This window comes from Colias philodice, chromosome 23 (genome assembly GCF_061535455.1).
Source record: "Colias philodice isolate Cphi_HAF_F1 chromosome 23, ilColPhil1 Martin Lab GWU primary, whole genome shotgun sequence".
NCBI lineage: Eukaryota > Metazoa > Arthropoda > Insecta > Lepidoptera > Pieridae > Colias > Colias philodice.
Genome location: NC_143108.1, coordinates 2,487,914 through 2,511,259, shown reverse-complemented (window position 1 = coordinate 2,511,259; position 23,346 = coordinate 2,487,914). Strand labels below are relative to the sequence as shown.

Below are 23,346 nucleotides of genomic sequence, written 5' to 3'. Positions count from 1 at the left end.
TTTTAAGATAGAAATGTTCTGTTTTTATACGTTTCTTCCTTATCTTTAAATTAGTGGAGAAAAAGGTATCTTTACATCTTAAATTAGCTGAACGGAATTAAGTATGTGGACGAGAGGCAGGTACTGTAGGTAGGTACCTCCTTCCTCCTCCTTGATTGATATTTTTCTAATTATATCTATGTAAATTAGAAGGATTTATTAATAATTTCAAACGAGGTTCATACGTTTAAATTGTCTGCTTATGGTATCGTTATAAATTATAATCATATATTATTAAAAAAATCATATTACATGTATTGTAAATAGTCACTTCATTTATTGTAAAAAGGATTTAAACCAAAAATATCATCCTCACTAAAAATGAAAGCAATCATAAAAAATAAAGGAACAATGTTGACTCGATAGTTTATTACTATGGCGTCAGTGCCGGGCCCTGTACAGAAATAAACAAGATTGTAATTGGTGATGAAGGGAACTTTAGGGCTTATTGAAGTGTAATAACTGACCCTATCTAGGTCAGTTATTACTATTATATCTTACTAGCTTTCCGCTCGCGGCTTCGCCCGCGTTTTTAAAGAAAAACCCACATAGTTCCCGTTCCCGTGGGATTTCCGGGATTAAACCTATCCTATGTGTTAATCCAAGTTACCCTCTATATGTGTGCTAAATTTCATTGTAATCGGTTCAGTAGTATTTGCGTGAAAGAGTAACAAACACACACATACACATCCATCTTCACAAACTTTCGCATTTATAATTTTAAGTAGGATAGGATAGGATAGGATAGCATGATGCACGATACACCGTGCTGGGGACGGGCCGTGCCGGAGCCGGGAAACAAATGAAACAATATCCATACACATTTCAAAATAGTGTCCCGTCCGAGCCACTTTCAACAGTAATCACTTCATACAAAAAGTATACAATAATGTTTGATCGAGCCCCGGACGGGGCACGGCCCGATCGCACACGGTGTAGCGTAAATCATGCTTAATAAAGACTGACCTAGATAATAAGATGTGGTACACTGGATGTAAAACTGCTTTAAGGCATAATAGACATGCCTTAAAGCAGTCTTACTTGCAGAGTGTAAAAATAACACTGCTATTGGTCTTCTAGCGCCATCACTTTTCCACCTGGTAATGTAGGCTTGTAAGGCCCAAGACTTTTCTCTTTTATAAAATACTAGCTGTCCCGGTAAACGTTGTTCTGCCTTACTCTTCATCATTTAGGGGTATTAAAAATAGATGTTGGCCGATTCTCAGACCTACTCGATATGCACAGAAAATTTCATGAGAATTGGTCCAGCCGTTTTGGAGGAGTATGGTAACTAACATTGTGACACGAGAATTTTATATATTAGATAAGGTTACGAAACTTTTAGCCCGCTTCGCTCGCTTTGTCTAGCTAAACAAATTATCTACTAAAACTCTTCTCGTGAACCACGATATTCATTGGTGAAAGCAAAATGAAAATCTGTGTTTTTTGAGTTAATCCCGAACATCATCATCAGTTTTCAATGGTATGGTACTGTATGATAACAGCTATTACATAGGCAAATTATTTACAAAATTGAAGCCCGTATCATCACAACTTTTATATATACCTAAGTTCACCCACTTTTCCGTACATATTGGCCCAGCTTGCAAAGCTATCGGAATGAAAAGACTCCGCTCCCAAAATAGTATTTTTCATTTACATAATTTTCATCTATGTGTCTTAAAGCCGAGTATTTCTGATTTGTTATTGAAAGAATTGTATACAGGCTTATATTTATTTAAGCCGCTAACTTCTGCCTGAGTTACCGTCGTATAAAAACAATCGTTAATTATGTATAGCCCGCCATTTACAAATAAGGAAGGCTTCTATTGATGATACAATCGTTTATTTTGAGTTCTATCTATCTAAATGTTATTTCATATCTACTAGCTGTATCCTGCGGTTTTACGTTTCCATTCCTAATTTCACCTAAAACAGTGCTGCAGTTTAACCGCTAAAACTGAATAACAATATCAGCTTATCGGTTACCTTCGTATACCAAATAATACCAACATAACAGTCAATCAAGAATTATGTAGCTTTCTATTAAAGACAGCTTCAAAATATATCTATCTATCTAAATTCTATCTTTTATTCCTTGGTTGTGCTTTAATTGTTGAAAACACCTTCAAAATCGCTCACTTCTACTTCTATCTAAACATTCTTTAGTTCAGATTTTTCCCATACTAAAGTCTCAAGCGATTCAATTGTAACATCGCATCACATGAACGGTGTTCACTTTTGATGATTGCGTAACGAACGGCCGGACAATTGCTTTATTGCGTCGAACCGGCGTATACACACGGGTGTTGTGTTCAAGGAACATTAGCTGCATCTTCTATGCTCTCCAAGAGGAAAGATAAATTTTTTCCATGAGAACCAAATTTTTACATCCATGGGTTGAATAAAAATTATTGACCAATAGAGATGCTTACCTTTGCTTGAGAAAAAAAAAACTTCCGAACATAGAATAAGATTCTATTATTCAATCGGGCTAATTATACATAGTTAATTTAACTATAATATGCCGGTATGTGACTGTATTTCCCGATATAATTTCTTCGTTTCAACCCTGACGCATAAAACACATCATACACTAGACTATAGCTTCACATTTCATACACCAAGAAATAAACTTAGTATTCCGTCTACGTTAACACAGCTCATTCCAAATTTTCCCGTTCAGCCTCCAATAGCTTATCAGAAACAGAATAATGTTGGACAATAGCCAGAAATGATAATGTTCGAAATTACATCAATATGCAGAGTAGGCACTAGCTTTAATATTTGCTAGTTATAGAGTAACTTTTGCAACTTTATTTTCATGACCTAGTATTTCAAAGTTTGAAAATAGAAATGTAGATTTGCTAAATGTATGCGAATTGGATATGGATAAAAGTTAAAACTTAAGTTGATGAATACATTGAAAGTGGTGTTTCATAAGCATTAGAGATATTAAATGTTGGATGTTCAGACGATTTTGTAATAATACAACTAAAAATATGATTATTTATTTAACACTGTAATACAGTTGTCACAACAGAAAATTTTACAACAACTTACAGAGTAGGTACAACTTATTTGGCGGTCTTATCACTTTTTAGAAATCTTAACTTTTGAAAAAAGACGAAATATTGATATTGTGAGTTCATCTAAATAAGACGCCTCTTGAGATACTTTGTAATGGCCACCCATTAGGCCACAATAAGCATGACCATATCATTAAATAACAAGAAGAAATCCATTTAAATTCGCGACGCGGTCAAGCCGTGTGTGTCCACAATACACGATCGATGACCGACTTGAATATGTTATCAGTTCCCTTTAAGGATGGCACGTCCGCACTCCCGTATTTACTTGTTAACCACTAACCATTTTATTCACTTGCTTTTACTCTTTAAGAATGTCTGAGGATTAATCAATTTCATTCTCTGGCCAAGGATACAACGCATGTTGTTGTCTGCAGATTGTTTGCGCTGGATTCAAAACACCGACAAACATACTAATTGTTCTGTTTACGAAAACATTTATTCAACGAGGCTTTTTAGAAGCGCTTTTGAAACGTCGCATTACAAAAATTAATTACCTACTACAGACTAGCTCAGAATGCCGTTTCCGCAGAGAAGAAATATTGTGTTTTTAGATTAAATTACAGCCAAATTCAAGGTGTAACTCAGTAATAATAGCAAATTTCGTAAATCTTATTTTAAGGGTTCTTACTTCTTTGAATATATAACTGTCAAAATATCCTGACGATTTGTAAAAACGCATGGTTAGATCTCCCTAAAACTTTTGCTAAGTCACTATTCCCTCTGTAGGTATACTTAACTAAGAATCTACGCACATGATCAGCGAACGCAAAATGAAACATCGCCACTCAATTTTGACTTCTGAGTAAAATTGAACATCAGATAATCTATTGCATTATTAAGCAGAATTTCTCTGTAATATTTCGTACAAATTGAAGCTAAATTGCGTCGCATTTAGCCGGTAATGGCTACGCATTTCAACCCCCGTCCCTGGAGCTATCCTCATTATGTATTCATTATCGAGTTAGTGACGTCATCCAAGTTTGTTTCGATCAACGTATCTTTGGTATCAATATTGATGCAAATTTAAATATAGTCCGCAGATTATTGGTTTAGAAACTTAATCACTACAGTTAGTATCGATAATCAAGTCCTGCTATATCTAAATTTGATACACAATACACAATATATATACTACATCTTCTATCTACTTCTAACGTTACGTGTTTGTAATATAATTGTCTTTGTTGATTTGTCCTCCAGTGATAATTACATTCTCTATATTATGTACTTAGACATTGTTGATACAGTAGCTTTCGTAAATGTCGAGTTCTGTCAATCATGTAAATTGTTCCCATAAATAAACGAAATTATCCCAAAATGCAAATGCTCTGGCAGACAACACTAACTTGACAAGTAAGTCAAGGGGGCCCGAACATGGAATAACGGAAGACTAGAATCGTTATGTTAATTCTTGATTACATAAAACAGTGTCTACACAAATACCATTCTAGATAGTTCCCTAATTAAAGGATCTTGCTGAGAGTCAAGATAATTAAAAGGAATTTCAATAGTGTTCTCATTTAGTATCTTAACTAACACGCTTCTTTATAGAACGTACTAATTACACCATATTGATCATTCCTGTAACTCATATTTTAGTGTCACGGCTTTGATGTCAATTAATTGAGACTAGTCGTGGGACATGTTGTTTTAATGGAAATTTCATGCGACTGAAGTGGTTCTTAACGTTGTTAATTATGCAAATCTTATTGGAATATGAGAATGAAGTAATGAATGTTTGCACGTATCAACTCTTTAATCTGTGAAGATTAGTTTCTGTGACCATTTCACAGCGGTTTATATTTAACGACTTACACTTTGTCAAATGTGGAAAGAGATGAATGATGTTATTCTCGACGTAGTATTTAATGAACTAGCGGCTTCTAGACCATATAAATCATCAACCCAAATCTCAAGAGGGTTCCCAACTCTAGCAATTTCAATGAAATATATCGCATGTCGTAAAGTTACGTTGGCACAGGATTACGTTACCAGATTTGGATCTTTTCAAAATGAAATGAAGGGATCAACCCTTTTCAAACGTAGTATTGGGTGTTGGGGCTTAATACCTTGTTATATTACACTTTTCCTACGTAAAATTTTACCATAATCGGTCACAACAATGCTTATTCTATTTTTTTTATTCACTATGCGACTGTGTCTTTTGCTGAAATATAAATGTAGACATTCATATGCGTCTCTCTTTGATTAAATTTTCTATTCGCCCAGTCGTTGTTTATTCTGTTTCCTAAATTGGCTTAAATTTGAGAAGTCTGGCTTTTATGCAATACCTTCTCTTTTATTTACATAGCTCTTTATCTTATTTTTTAAATCAGAGACAAAAGGAGATTAAAAACCTATCTAATTGATATTCAGCGTATTAAGGAATTAATATAAACATATATCGATTCAATCGTATCTCGTCAACTGTTTTACGTTTTAATCTGATGCGATAACTTCTATATAACTTTATTTAAACGGGAAGTAAGTGACGTGAAAACAATTATGATATTACCAAATTATCCTCCTTTGATCAATATCGCCGGAAATAATTTTAATCTTTAACCATACACGAACAATACCTTCAAATTTATCTTCGTTTTTCTGTATCAGATTACAGAGATAATCAAACGAGATTATATTCTTACAAATATTTTTTTTCATTACAGGTAAACAGCTCTCTAAGTTTGCATACGTAGAAATGTCAGCCGTTAGCAGCGAAGTCATTCACATACAGAAAGAGAAGCACTAAATTGGCGATGACTTCTGAAAAGCCTGTAGACGTAGTTGAAAATGCAAACGTAAAGAACACAGCAAAATATCCAGAAGTGAACATTGAAAATAACAAGACAGACAAAGGTGAAGATTGCAAACAGAGAACACATACGCTTATGCAACTAGTTTACGAGATTCCAGATGAAATAAAGACAAATAAAAACAGCGCCATGCTCAAAGAGGCCCCACCGATTACAATTGTAGAGATCACGGAACAGAATGGTTGTGAATCAGAGCTAGATAGTGCGAGACAATGTGATAGTGATTACTTTAAAAGATCTAGTCCAGAATTAGGCAATAAGGTCGTATACGACGTTTTAGCTACTAATGAACTAATAATGCAATGCGCTGAAGACTTTAAGGGAGTTATAGAGAGTTCGTCGCCGGACGATTGTACGGATGAAGATTTGGAAGAATTGAAGAGGTTGTTAGAGAGTAAGCCGAAGTTGTTGGAGAAGTATGTTAGGGAGTGTGCGTCGACGGAGGAGGTTAATCGGCTGCATACTGTGACTTCTTGTGGACCTCTGTCTCCGAGGCCACGGCATGAAGCTAGGAGTACATCGGTGACGTCAGATCTGTTTCAACTATGGCTGTCGTCGTCTCCCGTAAAGGTGAGCAAATTTTATTATGTCATACATTTTGGATCTATTTAAAGTAGTAGTTGGCGTTTAGACGAGAATTTTCGAGTTAATATTGACACGGATTTCAATTATGTTTACAAATTTTAGATGTTTGCCAATGGATATACCTATTAAACATTGATTTTCGAATAAATAGATTTTCTATTTTGTAAAAGTAATAAAACTTATACCGAAGTAATTTAATATGTACGTACATATTTCATTAATAAAATTCAAAATTGATAATCAAACTAGCCTTTCATAATAATAAATTTCATCAATCAAAAGCCTTTCAAAAGCTCAAAGCGACGTCATGATAAAACAGGGTCGGTTAATTTTCCTCTTAGATTAATTGCCCAATATTTAATGTTATAATAAAATTGCAACAGGTCGATATAATCTCTATAGAAAAGCTGATATGTGTAGTCTTTATTTTTATTAGACCAAAAGCCATCAAAGCGATATATTTTTATGGTATTTGTTGCCGATGTATGAAAATTTAAAGTTCCTTTGTTACTTTTTCAACTTATAAATTCTGCAGCGATTGAATAGTTTTTTCTCATTTTCCTAATTTCTCCCAACAGTCACAATCTTTGCAATCTTTTCTTATAATCTTAAATAACTGTCAACTCCAGAAAAAATATTGTTTATGTTAATTTTAATTTCATAAAACTGAACCCGAAATTCGGTCCCCTCATAAATAACGCTGCAACGTAATAAAGCACCTATTTATAACCAAAGTTATATGAAGTGACGACCTTCTATTTTGTTTATCTTGTCATTGAAGAGAAATTATGCTTACAACGCTATTGAATTTCGTATTCAAGAAGTGTATATTTAGACAAAAGCTTTCGTTACAATAACAGTTCCCATAGCTTTCTTATTTTTATGGATTTTCCAAAATTAGATTCGTATAAGGAAAAGATTATTCGCGTCTTTTAACTAAGGAAATTTCCGCTCTCTCTTAATTCTTTTCTGTTCTGTAATGAAATATTTAAGCTTATAAAATTTGGGTATCGTAAGTATCAAACTCTCTTTTATTAATGACTAGCAATGCTCCCACGGCTTCGCCCGACTTGTATAAAACTAAATAAACTTAAACCTTCCTCGAGTATCACTATGTCTTATTCTGGGTCTTCAGCTACCTACACGCCAAATTTCATTATAATTGGTTCAGTAGTATTTGCGTGAGAGTAACAAACATCCATCGATCCATCCTCACAAACTTTCGCATTTATAATATTAGTAGGATGTTTTTGCCCGAAAAATTTCCACCCAGCGAGAAAAACACCTTTCGAATAAACAACAAGCTACCGCAAAACAAGCGACACGTAGTTCTTTTAACCCATTGAGCCCCAAGCGGCCCGATCGGCCCCAGACATAATAGATTTTCTATTGTGTCTGTGGTTCCGGGGCTTGAGTTATTACAAGTTAAACAAATGACAAGCAGTTATATTAAAACAGACAAACCCAATCAACAACATTAGTATCATCACCACTAGCCACCGTGTCCACTTGAAAATCCATTAAATTTATCAACGCTCAAGTGTCGAAAAACTACTCGATATCATATCACCCGTCACTTCCACCTATTCAAGTGTAGATAAGGCTTGATAAACAAATCTATTGACCGTATTTGATTGTTAGATTCTGTGACGTTCCCTTCGTTTCGCTTACGTTATGGTTGTGGGGTTGTTTGTATTTTTTATTTTATATTTTTGGCTTTGATATCGATTTTAGAACTTGTCAACGTTAAGGCCTGTTCAAACTACAGCGGTATCCGTTACCGCCGTGGGTAGCGGTATCCCGATGGACACGCGATTAAATCTCTTATATAGTATATTATAGAGACTTAAATCCCGTAACGATCCGTGTACGATAGGTAGCTAGTTTGAATAGACCTTTATTTAGGCCGTCTAGCGCCATCACTTGCGCATATTGAAAATAATACTGCTATAAGAGAACCCTGATACTCCACCTATATCATGTAACCACTACAATTGATTACAAGAGGGTGGTGGAGGGTGCTCTAGCCCTGTAAACTCTGTATTGAAAACAAACCTTTTATGTACTAGTTTACGTGATATAAGCAACTTTAACGCACACATGCAAAATTATAAAGGCGCATGCAATGTCTTTGCAATTGTCTGTTTGCATGAAAACTGAAAGGGAAGGGTCGTCTACCAACAGTTAGCTCATATTTTTAAACATATATTAGGTAACTAAGTGTTGACTGCATCTTCGCCCGCTTTATTATTTTATTAAATTTTCATTGAACAAACTTTCATACCCTATTTTATTTCCTTGGAGGTAGAATTCATCAAAAGCCTTTCTTTTAGCGGATTATTAAGATTTTCTCATTTATGTATAACTTTTTATGTTATCACGCGGCATGTCGACTATCTCACATCAACTTAACTGATCAATACAAGTCTTCAAACTGTTATCAATCTTTTCTGAATTCATCAAAATCGATTCAGTCGTTTTGCCGTGGAAACTTATAAACCTACCTAAATACTACAAAGACATTTATACTAGAAGACACCCTTGCAGTTATAATAATAATCAGATAGGTAAATATCTCATTTATATTGACGATAAAATTGTGACTTTACCGTAACAATTTTGATTTATGTATATTATGATTGCTATCTTTATGTAATGGCTCTATCGCGTGGTCCAATTATTAAACTGAATATTTAAAGCACTTTAGCTTTGTAAATCACATGGGAATACACTCATACTAAAATTATTCTGTTTCTATAGATTAACATTTAAGCGGTATTTATAAGTATACATAAAAATCAGTAACTGTGTGGATATAATATTATGTTTATTTATTGAGATATAATTGAATACATAATTTTTTAAGTAATTTTTAATCATGTCTGCAATCTCTTATTATGCCTGAGTTTTACCATGGTTTTACTACACGATTGAAGTTAAAACGAAATGACGAATTTATAATTTACTTTTTTCAGTTTCATATTTATTCTAACATTTTTTTTATACCTGTCGTTTGACAATAGGAAAACATACATACAAATACAATACATACATACAAATATAAAATACCTACATATAAATATTTAAATAAATACGTATCTATGAGTGAGATATATATATTGATCGTGAAAAGTAGCTTGCATTTGCTTTACCTAATAAACAACAAAAATCGGTTTAGCGCAGTTTATATTATTCATAAACACGACTTATATTTACATTATGTTATCTAAAATCAATTCACTTGGCTGATTCCAAAGCCTGTTCAGGAATTGCGTTGTATATCAGTTTCATGCCTTGTGTCGTATTTTTCTCCGGTCGTAAAAAGTACATTTTATATGGCCACTTAGATAACTCTCCGAGGAAATTATTTGCGAGAGAAAGCCGGGAAATACATTAAGGCATTATAAATTAACTTTTCTCTTATTGCAGTTTACCTACTTAAATTCGTCGGAATCGGAATTACGATTTTGTCGAATTATGCTGCTAAATTGAATTGCTATTTGACGCGAGAACGATTTTTACCATTTGGTTATATTTAATTTTGATAGTGTTTTATTTAAATTAAATCTGTAATAATATTATGAATGCGATAATGTATTTTTATTACAGACATTGATGATTCTAAAAACCATTAATTAATAAAGAAAGGGATATAGATAGAAGATTTATAAACAGATAATAGTATTTGATAAGCTTACGTGCTTATGCGACCAAAAAACAGGTAGCAAGTATATTAAAAGAAAATTCTCGTCGTTATTTCCTGTTATGACAAGGTAATGTTACTCCAATAATGTATCCTATGTGTAATAGAACAACGTCTGTGATCAGCTGGTAAATAAAACGCGCTCTAAAACAAATGTTACCATCAAACGAAAAGGCACATAAAACTTTTAACTAAAAGTACAATTTATCCACCGCTCCACTAATTGGAAACTCAACTCTAGTGCACGCTAAATCTCTTTAAAATTATGTAAGTTTTTACAGAACAATCCAGTTAAAGGGCCGTTGACACAGTTTTTCAAAGATTTCATTCGGTAAATGGATTACATAGAAATCTTTTGATTTACCTTCGTTCATTTTACGGGGCGTTTTAACTTTGAGCTCGGCTTTAAAACTATTACGGTGCTCATTATTATACTGCTATTTAAGTGGGCGATGAAAATGGAAAATGCTTTCATTTTGCTTAGTTTTTATATAAACCTTGAAAGTACATAACTGTGTTATCATTATTAAAAAATTAGATCCATTGTAATCATAATAAGGTCTTCTTTTTATATTAAGTGTTTTTCCGATAGTTATTTTACAATTAAATAATTAAATTTTTATATTAATTTAGCGATCTCATCCAGAGTACTATTAAAAAGACATATTTAAAAGAGGTGGGTGAGGAAAAATAAAGTAAAATAAAGTATAATAATATTATATCTTTGTGTTTCCTTAAACATTTTTCACGGGAATTACCCCAAACCGTGGATAGTTTTCCGTGAGCATTTTAACAAATGGTGGACGCATTCACTTAACAACTTTTGAACTACCGCCAAGAAATGTAACATCTCTATAATCACGCTCACTATATTGTTGAATTGATGAATAAATCGGGATTTAAATCGGTTAAAATACTTTTATAGCGTTCGAATAAATAGCTTTAATATTAACTAGCTTTTCGCCCGCGACTTCGCCCGCGATTCAAAGAAAAACACGTTCCTGTAGCATTTCCGGGATAAAACCTATCCATAGAGGGTAATCCAAATTACCCTCTATGTGTGCCAAATTTCATGAAAATTAGTTCATCAGTTTTAGCGTGAAGGAGTAACAAACGTCCGCATTTATATTAATATTAAAGTAGCATGAATAAATCAATGTTTACCAACATTCGTTCCTCAAACTTTCCTTTAATTTTCTTGGTGCTGACAGAAAACATCATCTCGTATTTTTGCTAAGTATTTTTCATACAAAATTGTGTTTCTTGTAACAAACGTCAGATTTGGCAGCATTGTCGTCGGAATTAGCATTTCATTCTGATTAAATTCTGATGGCATTTCGGGGTTCGTTTGTGAAACAGCTGTTGGCTTTCTATTGCTAATTTCTTTTGGTAACAATTAAATTATGAAGCTTCTGTTGTAATTGAATTAAGCCTTTCTTACATTGTGTGTATGAAAGTAAACGAAGTCACGGTGTAAAATGAATAAAGGAAAGAGCAAAGTTCTTTTTGTATGTACCAAATAAGTTTTGATAATACGTCTGTTTTTGAAAATAATTTCTTTTGACATAATACTATGCCATATTTATTTCATACTAGCTTTCCGCCCGCGGCTTCACCCGCATTTTCAAAGATAAACCCGCATAGTTCCCGTTCCCGTGGGATTTCCGGGATAAAACCAATCTTATGTGTTAATCCAAGTTACCCTCTATATATGTGCTAAAATTCATTGTAATCGGTTCAGTAGTTTTTGCGTGAAAGAGTAACAAACATCCATACAAACTTTCACATTTATAATATTAACTAGCGACCCGCCCCGGCTTCGCACGGGTGCAATGCTGATACTAAATACACTACAGAAAAACTGTGAACGTTGCACTACATTACAACGCGTTGTATATAAAAACATAGCGGCCCGCTCCGACTTCGTATAGATAGCCTGGCGGCCGGCCGGTACCGCCGCAAACGCTACGTCCCGCAATTTTTAAATCTGTAATATCTTCGAAAATATTCACTTAAATCATACGGTGTAAAGGGCCATATAGATCTATATTAAACGAACAATGTATTCAAGGTATTTAATTGGTTAAGGATTAATGCTGTATTGTTTAAAATCGCATCGAAAATTAGCCATTATTTTTCGTAAAAAGTAAATGACAAAAAAATGTTATTGAGGGTTATCCATAAGAGATAGACATATACCATCGCGGACTTTTCTATAGACCTTTTCAATGTGTATAATTGTACATTATTTTGATAAAACTCGTAGGGTTCAGCCTGCGTTTGCAATGTAAGCGGAAAAAATGTAATTTTTTACGACATCACTTTAGAAACCTCAAAAATAACAGTACTTCTCCACTATTTAATGGATGTTATTATACATATAAACCTTCCTCTTGAATCACTCTATCTATTAAAAAAAACCGCATCAAAATCCGTTGCGTAGTTTCAAAGATTTAAGCGTACAAAGGGACATAGGGACATAAGGACATAGGGACAGGGAAATCGACTTTGTTTTATACTATGTAGTGATAGGATTTAACATCAGTTCAATCCATATTATGTGGTCAAACTCATTATTAAAAATAAGTAATCATGTTTTGCATTTAATAACCAAACAAATAATAATTTACGAACAGTCTTTCATAACGTATAGCCAATATGAGCGTTACGTGTACGGAACCCCAATATAAAAGGACGATACGTTCTTACAAGCTTTTTATATTCTACGTGACACGAATATTAAAGTGAATGAAAATTATTACGCTTTGGAATCAGTGCGGTCGTGTCACGTTTTTATGGTTATTTCTGTATATTCCTCAATAATACATGAGTTTAGGTCAACTATGATGATACCTGGTGAAAGAATTCATCGTGAGGAAACCGACAAGTGGAAGAATATAAAGTTCGACGACATGTGACATCTGCCAAGCCGAACTTGGCCAGCGTGGTGGATTATGGCCTGTACCCTCATAAGAGGCTCGTATCCCAGCAGTTGGGGTAATGATGATAGTACTTACCCGCGACTTCTTAGTAGTACTTAGTTGTATTTGCTTCAAAACTGACGAAGTTTCATACAAAGTTAATCCTAGACTAATAAGCAAGCTACTACCTACGCCTTATTCTAAACTAGGTAAAAGTCTAACTAGATACTGGTACTAGATACAGAAAATTCTATGAAAAAGTTGGTAGGTTGAAGGTTCGTTATCCAAGATCGTCTAATTTACTTTTATAAGATTGAGAAGTAAGCTATAGCCAAACAAAAACCTTTCAGTAGTTATTGAATAATCTTTGAAAATCAGGATTTTTTTTTGGTATCTAAGGGTGATTTCATTTATGTTTATAGATAAATACGGAAAATTTACTTTAATGTTCTTTTGATAATATAAGCAAGAGAATTTTACAATAATATACTTACTATAGAACTTTCAACTAATTCACGAAGATAACCAGAAACTATTAATCACAACAATTATATGCAAATGTCTGTGAAAACCGCATGAAACTCGGCACATTCATTTTTGAGAATACTACGTTCACACAGACGTTTTATAAATAGACTTCGTACTGCAATAAATACCTTATTTAACTCCCTATCTGAATTAGAAGCCTCGATATTGGTTTAAATGGATTGACTGGATAATCTGTTAATCTCCGAGAGGCTTTGAACGTAGCCTTCGTTCGAACTATTTAGATGAAATTAGATGTATTTTTAACTACCTAACGTGTTTGTAGAAAAACGTTTTATATAAGAGCACATAAGAGTACATGAAGTTGTTATAAAAGCTCTCTAAACACATTTTTAAAATAAATCGCAATATATTTTAATCACTTTGTGTACCTACGTTGTTTAAATCCTTGAAGGTGTACCTACTTAGTAGAAAAGAATGTGTACTTAGTACAATCGAATTAAATTGTATGAAACTGTCAGTTTAGTAGTTAACGCGAGTGAAGTCGCATGCAAAAAGCTAGTCTAAACATATACTTGCTAATTCACATCGATTGTGTCTTAATAAACGATTTATATTGTTATACGGAAACATTAATTTATCGGATCGGATCTCTGATGATCTTCCGTCCCATGGGACTATGAGTGACGACTATAATCTTCTTTCTCTTAATTCTCGTGTCACAATGTTAGTTACCATACTCCTCCGGGCTCCGAGATGGCTAGACCGATTCTCATGAAATTTTGTTTGCCTATAAGGTACATCTGAGAATCGGCCAACATCTATTTTTCATACCGTCCCTCAGTGAAAAGTTGGCCGGGACCGCTAGTACAATAATATAGGTTCCCCTTCCGCAGGACAGGCTTCGCCTAGTGCGGGAACCAATGAATCTCATAATTATATTAATATCAAATTATTAAATTAATTAATGTTGTGAAATCCTCCATATTGTAATAATCCTGTCTTGTTAAATGAAGGAATTATTTTATTATTTTATTTTATATAGGTCGCTAATGACGTGTTTTATAATACCAATAGTGGATCCTTACAGTTCAATGATCAGATTTTTTTTTTCAAATCATTTATTTATTTCTCCTCACAATTCCCAATCACATAAATTAATCTACATGCATACAAAATTATCAAACAATAAGCTGGAGTTGGAGGAGCTGGTGTCTGAAATGGGTTTTAACCGGTATCACAGATCACCAGGTCCCCGCCCTCGGAACCAAAATACAATTACAATAATATAATGATCAGATTATATATATTAATATCATACTTATAACAGCTTGAAAATCGTGAATTTACTTACAATTAGTATTTTACACGCTTATACTAGCTTCACCTGTATGTTTGTATGTAACCGACTTCAGATTCGATTTCGACCCACTTTACACGGACAGATTTTTATTCAAACTTTGTACACTTATCAAGGATCGGTGACAATACAATCATTTCATGAGTTTATCTTATTATCCTTATAAAAATAACCAAGACGTTGTAACGACGGATAGGTTTTTTTGAGAACTTTTTTTAGAAATTTTTTTATTGAGAATTCTTTTTCTACCAACTATTTATTTTATAGAATTCGATGCTTAAAATTTATCATTTATATATAACATTGAATGCTATAAAACTAAATATTTTATTTATTCTAAGCTATGTAACAAATGGCTCGGAGATGCGATCTTCTAAAATTCATTGAGAAAACTTTTAATACACTTTTGAGACATTTCCATTTCAAAGTTAGATTAGATATGTTTTTGAATAACAGTCTCTATATAGAAAGGTTAAGAAAAGTAGATCAGGGAAACAGATTTGAAATGCATTTGCCCTATTTCTGAGTTTAGTCTTTTTTAAATATAATTAATCAGAAGTATTTGAGTTCCATTTTTTAATTGAATACAAAAACTAATGGTAATATTACTCGAAGATTACGTATGTTTATTTCTTGTTAAGAGTACCTTATTATAGTTTTATGTCATCGCTTACGAATGTTTGTAAGCCTCTACTTACCTTACTTTTCATCCAGTGTTTGGAATTTGGATGAATCTTTTCTAGCAAAAAGCCACACTTTTGTACATCTTTATACTATTTTGTATAAATAAAATAAATATATAAGAACATCGTGTTTGTTTACTCCTACACAATATATCAAAGTCGACACCAATTTACGTTCAAATCGTTCAATTAAATATGAACTGACGTTACGCCCACAAAAGTCGTAAGCTGAAATCTCGTGATCATATGTCACGCTATATTGTGGCATCTTGAAAAATGTCGCCGTAATCTCAACTTGGAGGCATTTCACTGAATGACGTCAGCGTTTTCGTTGTAAATTCTTATAACATTTCTTAAACCTTTGCAAATGTTTAGGGGATGTGTGTGTGTGTGTTGTATTTATTACATCTTTGCGTATGTTTTAGGGATGTGTGTGCGTCTCTTTTGTTTTTTAAATCTCTGTCATCTCTGCGTATTGGCGATTATGTTGTGTGATAAGAATGTATTTTTGTAATTTGTATAATTATATTGGTATTGAAGGCTTAATTTGGATCGAAGGATTGAAAAGATTAGAATGTAAGACTAGTAGTTAACGAATAGGTACTGCCTGCGTACTGTATTTAAATAATAATAAAATATACCTAGATAGTAAGTTTATCAATTACTAATATCTACCGTATTTACTTTTCCCAATAATTGCTATTAAAAATACTGAATATTTTGTTAACTTCCAGAGGTCCAGGTCTCCCAGCAGTTCAGCGCAGAGGCAGCTGGATGAAGCCGACCTGTTTATGGACCTGATCAAGGATGTAGCCAATGAATTGGATATTGATGTTCTTTGTCATAAGGTAAGTTTAATTATGTTATTTTTAAGTTAATATGGCTGAAAATCAGAAGTTGGACATCTAATGCATAACTTCTGAACTATAGAAATTTGTATTGAATTAGTTAATAATTGTATTGTTTTATTTGTGTATTTTATTTTACACTAAAGATATATTTACAACTATCTCTATCCCGCGGTTTTGCCTGCATTGCTCCGCTCCTATTAGTCTAAGCGTGATGATATTATGTTCACCTATAGCCGTATAGCCTTCCTCGATAACTGGGCTATGTAACGCTGAAAGAATTATTAAAATCGTATCCGTAGTTCCTGAGAATAGCACGTCCAATCAAATAAACAAACTCTTCAGCTTAACATAAGTATAGATACTGTATTATTTCTAACTACGATTTTTTAATCTACGATGAAGGAAAATTTCCTTCAAACCTACCGAGCCACAAAATTTGTTTTCATTATTTGATGTAACCCTTTAAGAAGTTTCCTCAAAAAGTACTTACAGTAAATAAACTTCTGATCAAGTGGATTGAGCAAATACCTCGTTAGTCTAACTGTTAATTTGTTCGGCTCAAGATATATCGTTTATGCCCTTAGCTAGGCTATTAAAAGAGCATTAGTAATGGTAGTTTTTCTATGGATCTCTTCCTATTTAGCAGTAATGAATCCTGTCTTAACAAGATACCTTTTATATGGGACTAGCTGTGACTCGTGGTTTTATCCACATTGCTCCGCTCCAATTGATATTATATAGGTTATAGCCTTACTCGATAAATGGACTATGTAATAGAGAAATAATTTTTCAAATCGAACCCGTAATTTCTGAGATTAGTGCGTTCAAGCAAAAAAACTTCAGCTTTATCATATTAGTATATACGTAGATAAAGTTGGTACTGTGAAGTAAATACTTGGACTTTATAATTTCTTAGTTCTTTAAACATGTTACGATGTTTTTGTAAAACAAAATTAAAGTTTTCCTACAACTTGGTCTAGTAACTTAGAGCTTACTTGGCCAATGTAACTTAGAGGTCACAAATATGGGGCAACATATACGGTACAATACAGTGTAAACTTAACGTTTCTTTCGTTTGTACAAACTAGTTTTCGCATGCAATTTTCTCGTTCGAACTTCATTATAAAAAGTCGGTTAAATAGCCAATTTCTTTTTAAATCATTTATCTACAAATATTACCTATATTTGGCTAAGATCATTCTAAAACCATAAAATAGGTTTAGACATGCAATACACTATGTAGAAAATTATTTTATAATAAGACTAGCTGTGCCCATTGAGATAATATTAATATGGAGTCGACACCGCCTACATCACTTATGTTCCGCTCAACATACGTCATGTGACGTATGTTAAGCGGTATTTTTTAATGGTTTTAAAGTGAAACGCATCAAACATGCCTTCGTGTGTGTTACGATATTGCACAAATAATACAAATAATACGGAAAAGTGCAAAGGAATAACTTTCATCGTTAAGTACCTAACTAGATAATAATTTTTAAAACTTAGTTAGAGCAAAAAAATGGCGCACAGATTTTGTTCGTGGTGTCTCCTCCATACGTAGTAATATTATCTCAATGGCTGTGCCCCGTTATTTAACCCGTATTGATAAATTATTCCTCGATAAATGGGCTATCTAACACTGAAACAATTTTACAAATCGAACACATAGTTCCTGGAATTAGGGCAAGCAAACAAAAAAAAAACTCTTCGGCTTATTACATTAGTACTTATAGATTATGGATGATATACCTATTATTGCCAGCGCAATAGCAATTGCATCGTGAATAGTGAATATTTCATTTGTTTCGTTCACAATAGGATAAATTATCCGCGCTTTGCCGTCTGAACAATCATGTCATTGAAAAACGTACTCTATATACTAGTGAATAGAATACAATTTCGATAAACCAAAACCGGTTATCCGTAATGTTCTGTATATAAAACTAGACTCCCGCAAGATTTAAGCATACATAGGGATATAGGGACATAGAAATCGACTTTGTTTTATAATATGTACCTATAGTGATATATATAATAGAATATTTAATAACGATAAGTTAGGTCAAGTCCTTATAAAGGTCTTTTGAATGAGACGCCCAAAAATCCGAGTAATAAATGTAAATTACAATACCACGTAATGTACACTTAGCCAAATGAAATTATTCTTTCGAATCTAACATCAGAAGTGGGATCATCCCGTCCATTTGCTGATTAATTCTTTATCTTTGGAATAACTTTGTGAAAAAACAACTTTCCTTAAATCAAATGAATGTTTTTTACACCGGATTCCAGATAGAAAAGTATTTTTACAAAAAAAATAATAAAGTTATCAACCCCTTCTGTCTAGAATTCTTGCTATTTAAACAAAGTGGTTGGAAGTAAACAAATGGACGTTAACAGAAATTAAAAGAGCTAGTTTTTTTACTTAAAATAAAGAATCTAAATAATTCAGACACACTACTTAGTCAACGAGTATACTATGATATACCTTCAAGTGTATTGGTAAATTGGCTGTAGGTACTGGCCTATTTTCAATAATATTTTCTGAAAAATCTTTCACTTTACATTTCCAGCAAGGATTTTAAAAATAAATATTCTTTTAGAACGTTTGTCAACTCCGAAATCCTTCAATAATGAAGCAAGGCAGTGCAGCTAAGGTTTGGTAAGATGCCAGCCCAGAGGCAATTATGCGATGTTTTCTTGGGATTTTCTCATAATTTATGTACCAGGAGTGAGGAGATGCATTTTATTTTAAAGGTTTGTCTCTTGTGTCCGATGTAGTTAATAATTTATATCAAAGAATGAATAAAATATTTCGTACTTTTATACTAACTATGCAGATATATTATTTAAATAAAAATAGAACAAAATTTCGGCTTGATTGAATGAGTTGACTATTGCAATTAATCTAAAAAGTGAAAAATATAACAATATAGAGTGTTATTCACTGTGATATTTTTTCTTCCCGTGTCAGTGTTTGTTATTATATAATCCATACTAATATTATAAATGCGAAAGTAACTCTGTCTGTCTGTCTGTTACTCAATCACGCCTTAACTACTGAACCAATTTGCATGAAATTTGGTATAGAGATATTTTGATATCCGAGAAAGGACATAGGCTACTTTTTATCCCGGGAAATAGGATAGGTTTTATCCCGGAAATCCCACGGGAATGGGAACTATGCGGGTTTTTCTTTGACTGCGCGGGCGAAGCTGCGGGTGGAAAGCTAGTTTACTATATAAACTAACATACATTTTTTTTATCCTCTTACAGTTGAAAGACATACAGTGTCAACTTTAAATCAAATTTAGTTGCAGTGGAGTAAATGCAGCAGCTCTATAAGTTTATTATAGCGAAGTTATTCGGTTTAAAACCCTGTTGAAATACGCAAGGATTTTTATACCTTGCGATACGATATCGTATGACGATTTATAAAGATTGATGATTATCGAAACATTTAACGGATTATAACCAGGATCAACATATTATCTTCAAAACACTGTATTCGGTACCTATTCCAAAAATTAAGAACTGAAATATTGTAATAAATTGAACTAGTTAAAAGGTAACTAACATCAGTAGGTACAGCAAAAATGGGAAAATAATGAAATTAAAATAATTTTAAGTAATTTTCTGGTTAAGAATCGGTTTTCGTTTTAAAACTTCATGTTTCTGTTTTTATTGTAATTCTTGATTAGTATGTACAAACAAGTCCATAACTGCGTTAAAAACAACCGACTTCAAACTTGCACTTGCAACATTTACAAATACAGACAAAAATGCTCATAAAATAAAAACTACTGGGCCTATCCGAATAAAATTTTTATGGGACCAATTCGACACCATCCCGCATCGAACAAAAAAAGAATCACGTAAATCGGTTCAGAAACCACGGAGTAATCGGTGTACATACATAAAAAAAAAAAAAAAAAAAAAAAACATACCGGCCGAATTGATAACCTCCTCCTTTTTTTGAAGTCGGTTAATGAAACAACTTATATGTTCCGATATCGAGTCGTTTTCTTTGTCGGATCGTATACTGTAATGATCCCAAGTTTGCAACTTATACTGCAATGTACGGACATGCTGTTGAGTTTAAATTTATTTTATTATGAAAGACGTTGTGTACGTTTAAGTTTATAAAAATTGATGGTATTTTAAATTTTATACTTCCATACACTTTACTACGATTTTACGCTTAACAGAATATGGCGTGTTGTGATAAATAGATAGATAGATGATTAACAGATTTAGTACATTCATTTATTACTCTTCTACTACTAAACTACTAGGTACTGCTTCTAATTATAACCTATAGATTAAAAAAAATGTGTGCGTGTACTAGTGTACACACGTAAGAAGTGTAACTTCTTTATGACCTTATTTTTCAAAAACTAATTTACTTAAGTACTATACTATGCAACTTTACAGAAATACGTCGAATCACGAGTGGTAGGGATAAGAAAAAGATGGCGCGTAACGGAAAAATGTCACGCGTAACGAAAAAATATTACACTAAATTTTTTTTCCAACCCCGATAAAGAAGTTTCACTTCAAAAAAATCAGTCATATTATATTATGTAGCTAAAAGAAATAAATAATTATGTATTTAGTGATAGAGAACATTTTCAAACTTACAAAAGTAAGTAGCTACCTACAGAAAAAATAATTCTCTCAAACACGTTTTCATAACATGTAAAAGGAAAAAAATACTAAGAAACATTGTATACAAATATTTACACTGTCCTGTTCGGAAAGCAAACTCATTCCAAGAAATCGGAGGCCTACGTACAATTTTAACGTCCCTGAGAAAATTGGATAATGCTATTCTGTGAAAATGTCCGAATTTCGTAGGAAAACATTAACACGTTTACAAATACATATAAAGTTCAAACTCAAACATTTATTTATTCAAACTTCTTTTAGAAGCACCGAATCATTACATATTTTAACATATAAGTTGAAGAGTTTGTTAGTTTGTTCGCGCTAAGATCAGGAACTATGGGTTCGAACCTGTGGTTCGAACACAAAACATATAATTTTATATGTTCTGTGGGTTTGAATTGTAATATATTTGTGTTGAATTCCTAAATTAGTAGTAGCGGCGCATGAAGAGCGGGAAAATATTATTTTTCGGCATGTTTTACGTCCATACTGAAACGTACGTATGTCCATACTGAAACTATATTTTACGGACTAACAAAAACATTTCACAGTTTATCCATATTTAGTGCATGTCAATTATTAATTTAAAAAAATATAAGAACAGAGTAATGGAAATACTCAGTTATTAAGAAAAAAACTTCGAAATATTATTTCATTAAAAAATACAGGGTATTTTTCTAAACTATATTTAACCTTCGTGGAAGAACCTATAGACGAGATGAAATGGTTTCAGAATAATTGGCTAATCTTTTGTGTTTTTACATTATAGACAACTTTTGTTAGGAAAACATTATTACGTCGAGAGCATTGGAATAAAAGAAATGTTCTTAAATAATTTATTAATAGATTTATCAGTTCTATTGAATAGATTAATATAAAAAAATCTCCTTATTCTTCCTTGGCTAGCAGGCAAACCTAAAATTAAAAACATAATAATAAAAAAGAGTGTGTGTGCCGAGCACGCGTGTCAGAAGTGAAATTTCTTTGGCAAGGATATGAAAATCGTCGCCTTACTGCATGACTTGACGGTATTAAGGTTGATGTTCCGACCGTCCCTCCATACATTTTTGATTACCTCTAAACACTTAACACAGACACTATTTCTTTAAAACTAATCATTTTATCACTTCTCTATAATGAAATGTGTGCGCGTTCGACCTTTTTAATCAATAATTTACAATATTTACTTAGAAAAACAACAGTAAAATACCGGAAAAATTTGACACTTCTACAGTAGTGTGCGTGACTTTTGCCAAGCGAAACACGACATAAAGCACGACATCTAGCGCATAGACTATATACTTATTACAGATCTAGCGCGTCAATGTCTAAACGAAAGGCGATGTTTAGACTAGGGATGGCGATTCTTTACGAAAAAGATCGATTTTTAAATCGATTCGAATCGTAGTCTAATGAATCGATTCACGAAAAAATCGAGGCCTACAAAATCGATTCTTAAAAAATCGATCTTTTTTTCAAGTTTGCATTTCCAATGTAAATTTGTATCAATTTTACTAAAAACAAGATTAATATTGCAATTAACGATATCTTATCAATAAAATCAGGGAATTCAAAAATAACAATTATTTTTATTACCGTATCAAACTATACCTAAGGATATCAAACAATAACAGATCAAACTGAAAATAATAGCGTCAAAGTAAAAAATAAGAAGCGCTTTACTTATTTACTTACCTTACCTACTCTCAATTAGTTATTAATTATTATTTCGCAACAAACACTACATGAAAATCTGATGAAAATCAATTATCAATCATGAAAATTTTTTTTTTTTTTTTACTCTAGATAGGGAAGCGCTTGACCACAATCTCGCCTGATGGAAAGCTAGATGCGGTCTAAGATGGTACGCGCTTCCCTAGTATGAAAATACTTATATTATGCTAATAACGGTATTCAATAAACGACAACAACAAATGAATAGTGCAAATTGCAATATCAATTGTCACAGATTATAGATACATAAAGTCTAAGACTACAAACGTCACTTTTTTATTAAAGAGAGGCGAGTAAAGGATACTAAACACACAGCCATCTCGCGAGTTTATGAGTAGTTAACTCTTTAACCGGCAGCACTCTTATAATTCAGGCACATTCAACTAAATGCAAATAATTGTATGG

The 23,346-nt window shown here is 32.8% G+C and overlaps 1 protein-coding gene across 4 annotated transcripts in view; it reads left to right on the top strand.

The window, feature by feature from the left end:
- Pde6 (phosphodiesterase 6) overlaps positions 1–23,346 on the top strand; it is an 82,619-nt gene that overhangs the window by 30,688 nt on the left and 28,585 nt on the right. For 3 of the 4 annotated variants that reach the window (XM_089709754.1, XM_089709755.1, XM_089709756.1), the window contains exons 2-3: positions 5,801–6,517; positions 16,420–16,533. In XM_089709754.1, coding sequence (XP_089565880.1) covers positions 5,891–6,517; positions 16,420–16,533 — 741 coding nt within the window. In that variant the 5' untranslated portion in view covers positions 5,801–5,890. Of the gene's footprint in view, positions 1–5,800; positions 6,518–8,591; positions 8,716–16,419; positions 16,534–23,346 lie in introns of those variants that run through there. The other variant, XM_089709757.1, reaches the window with a different exon arrangement.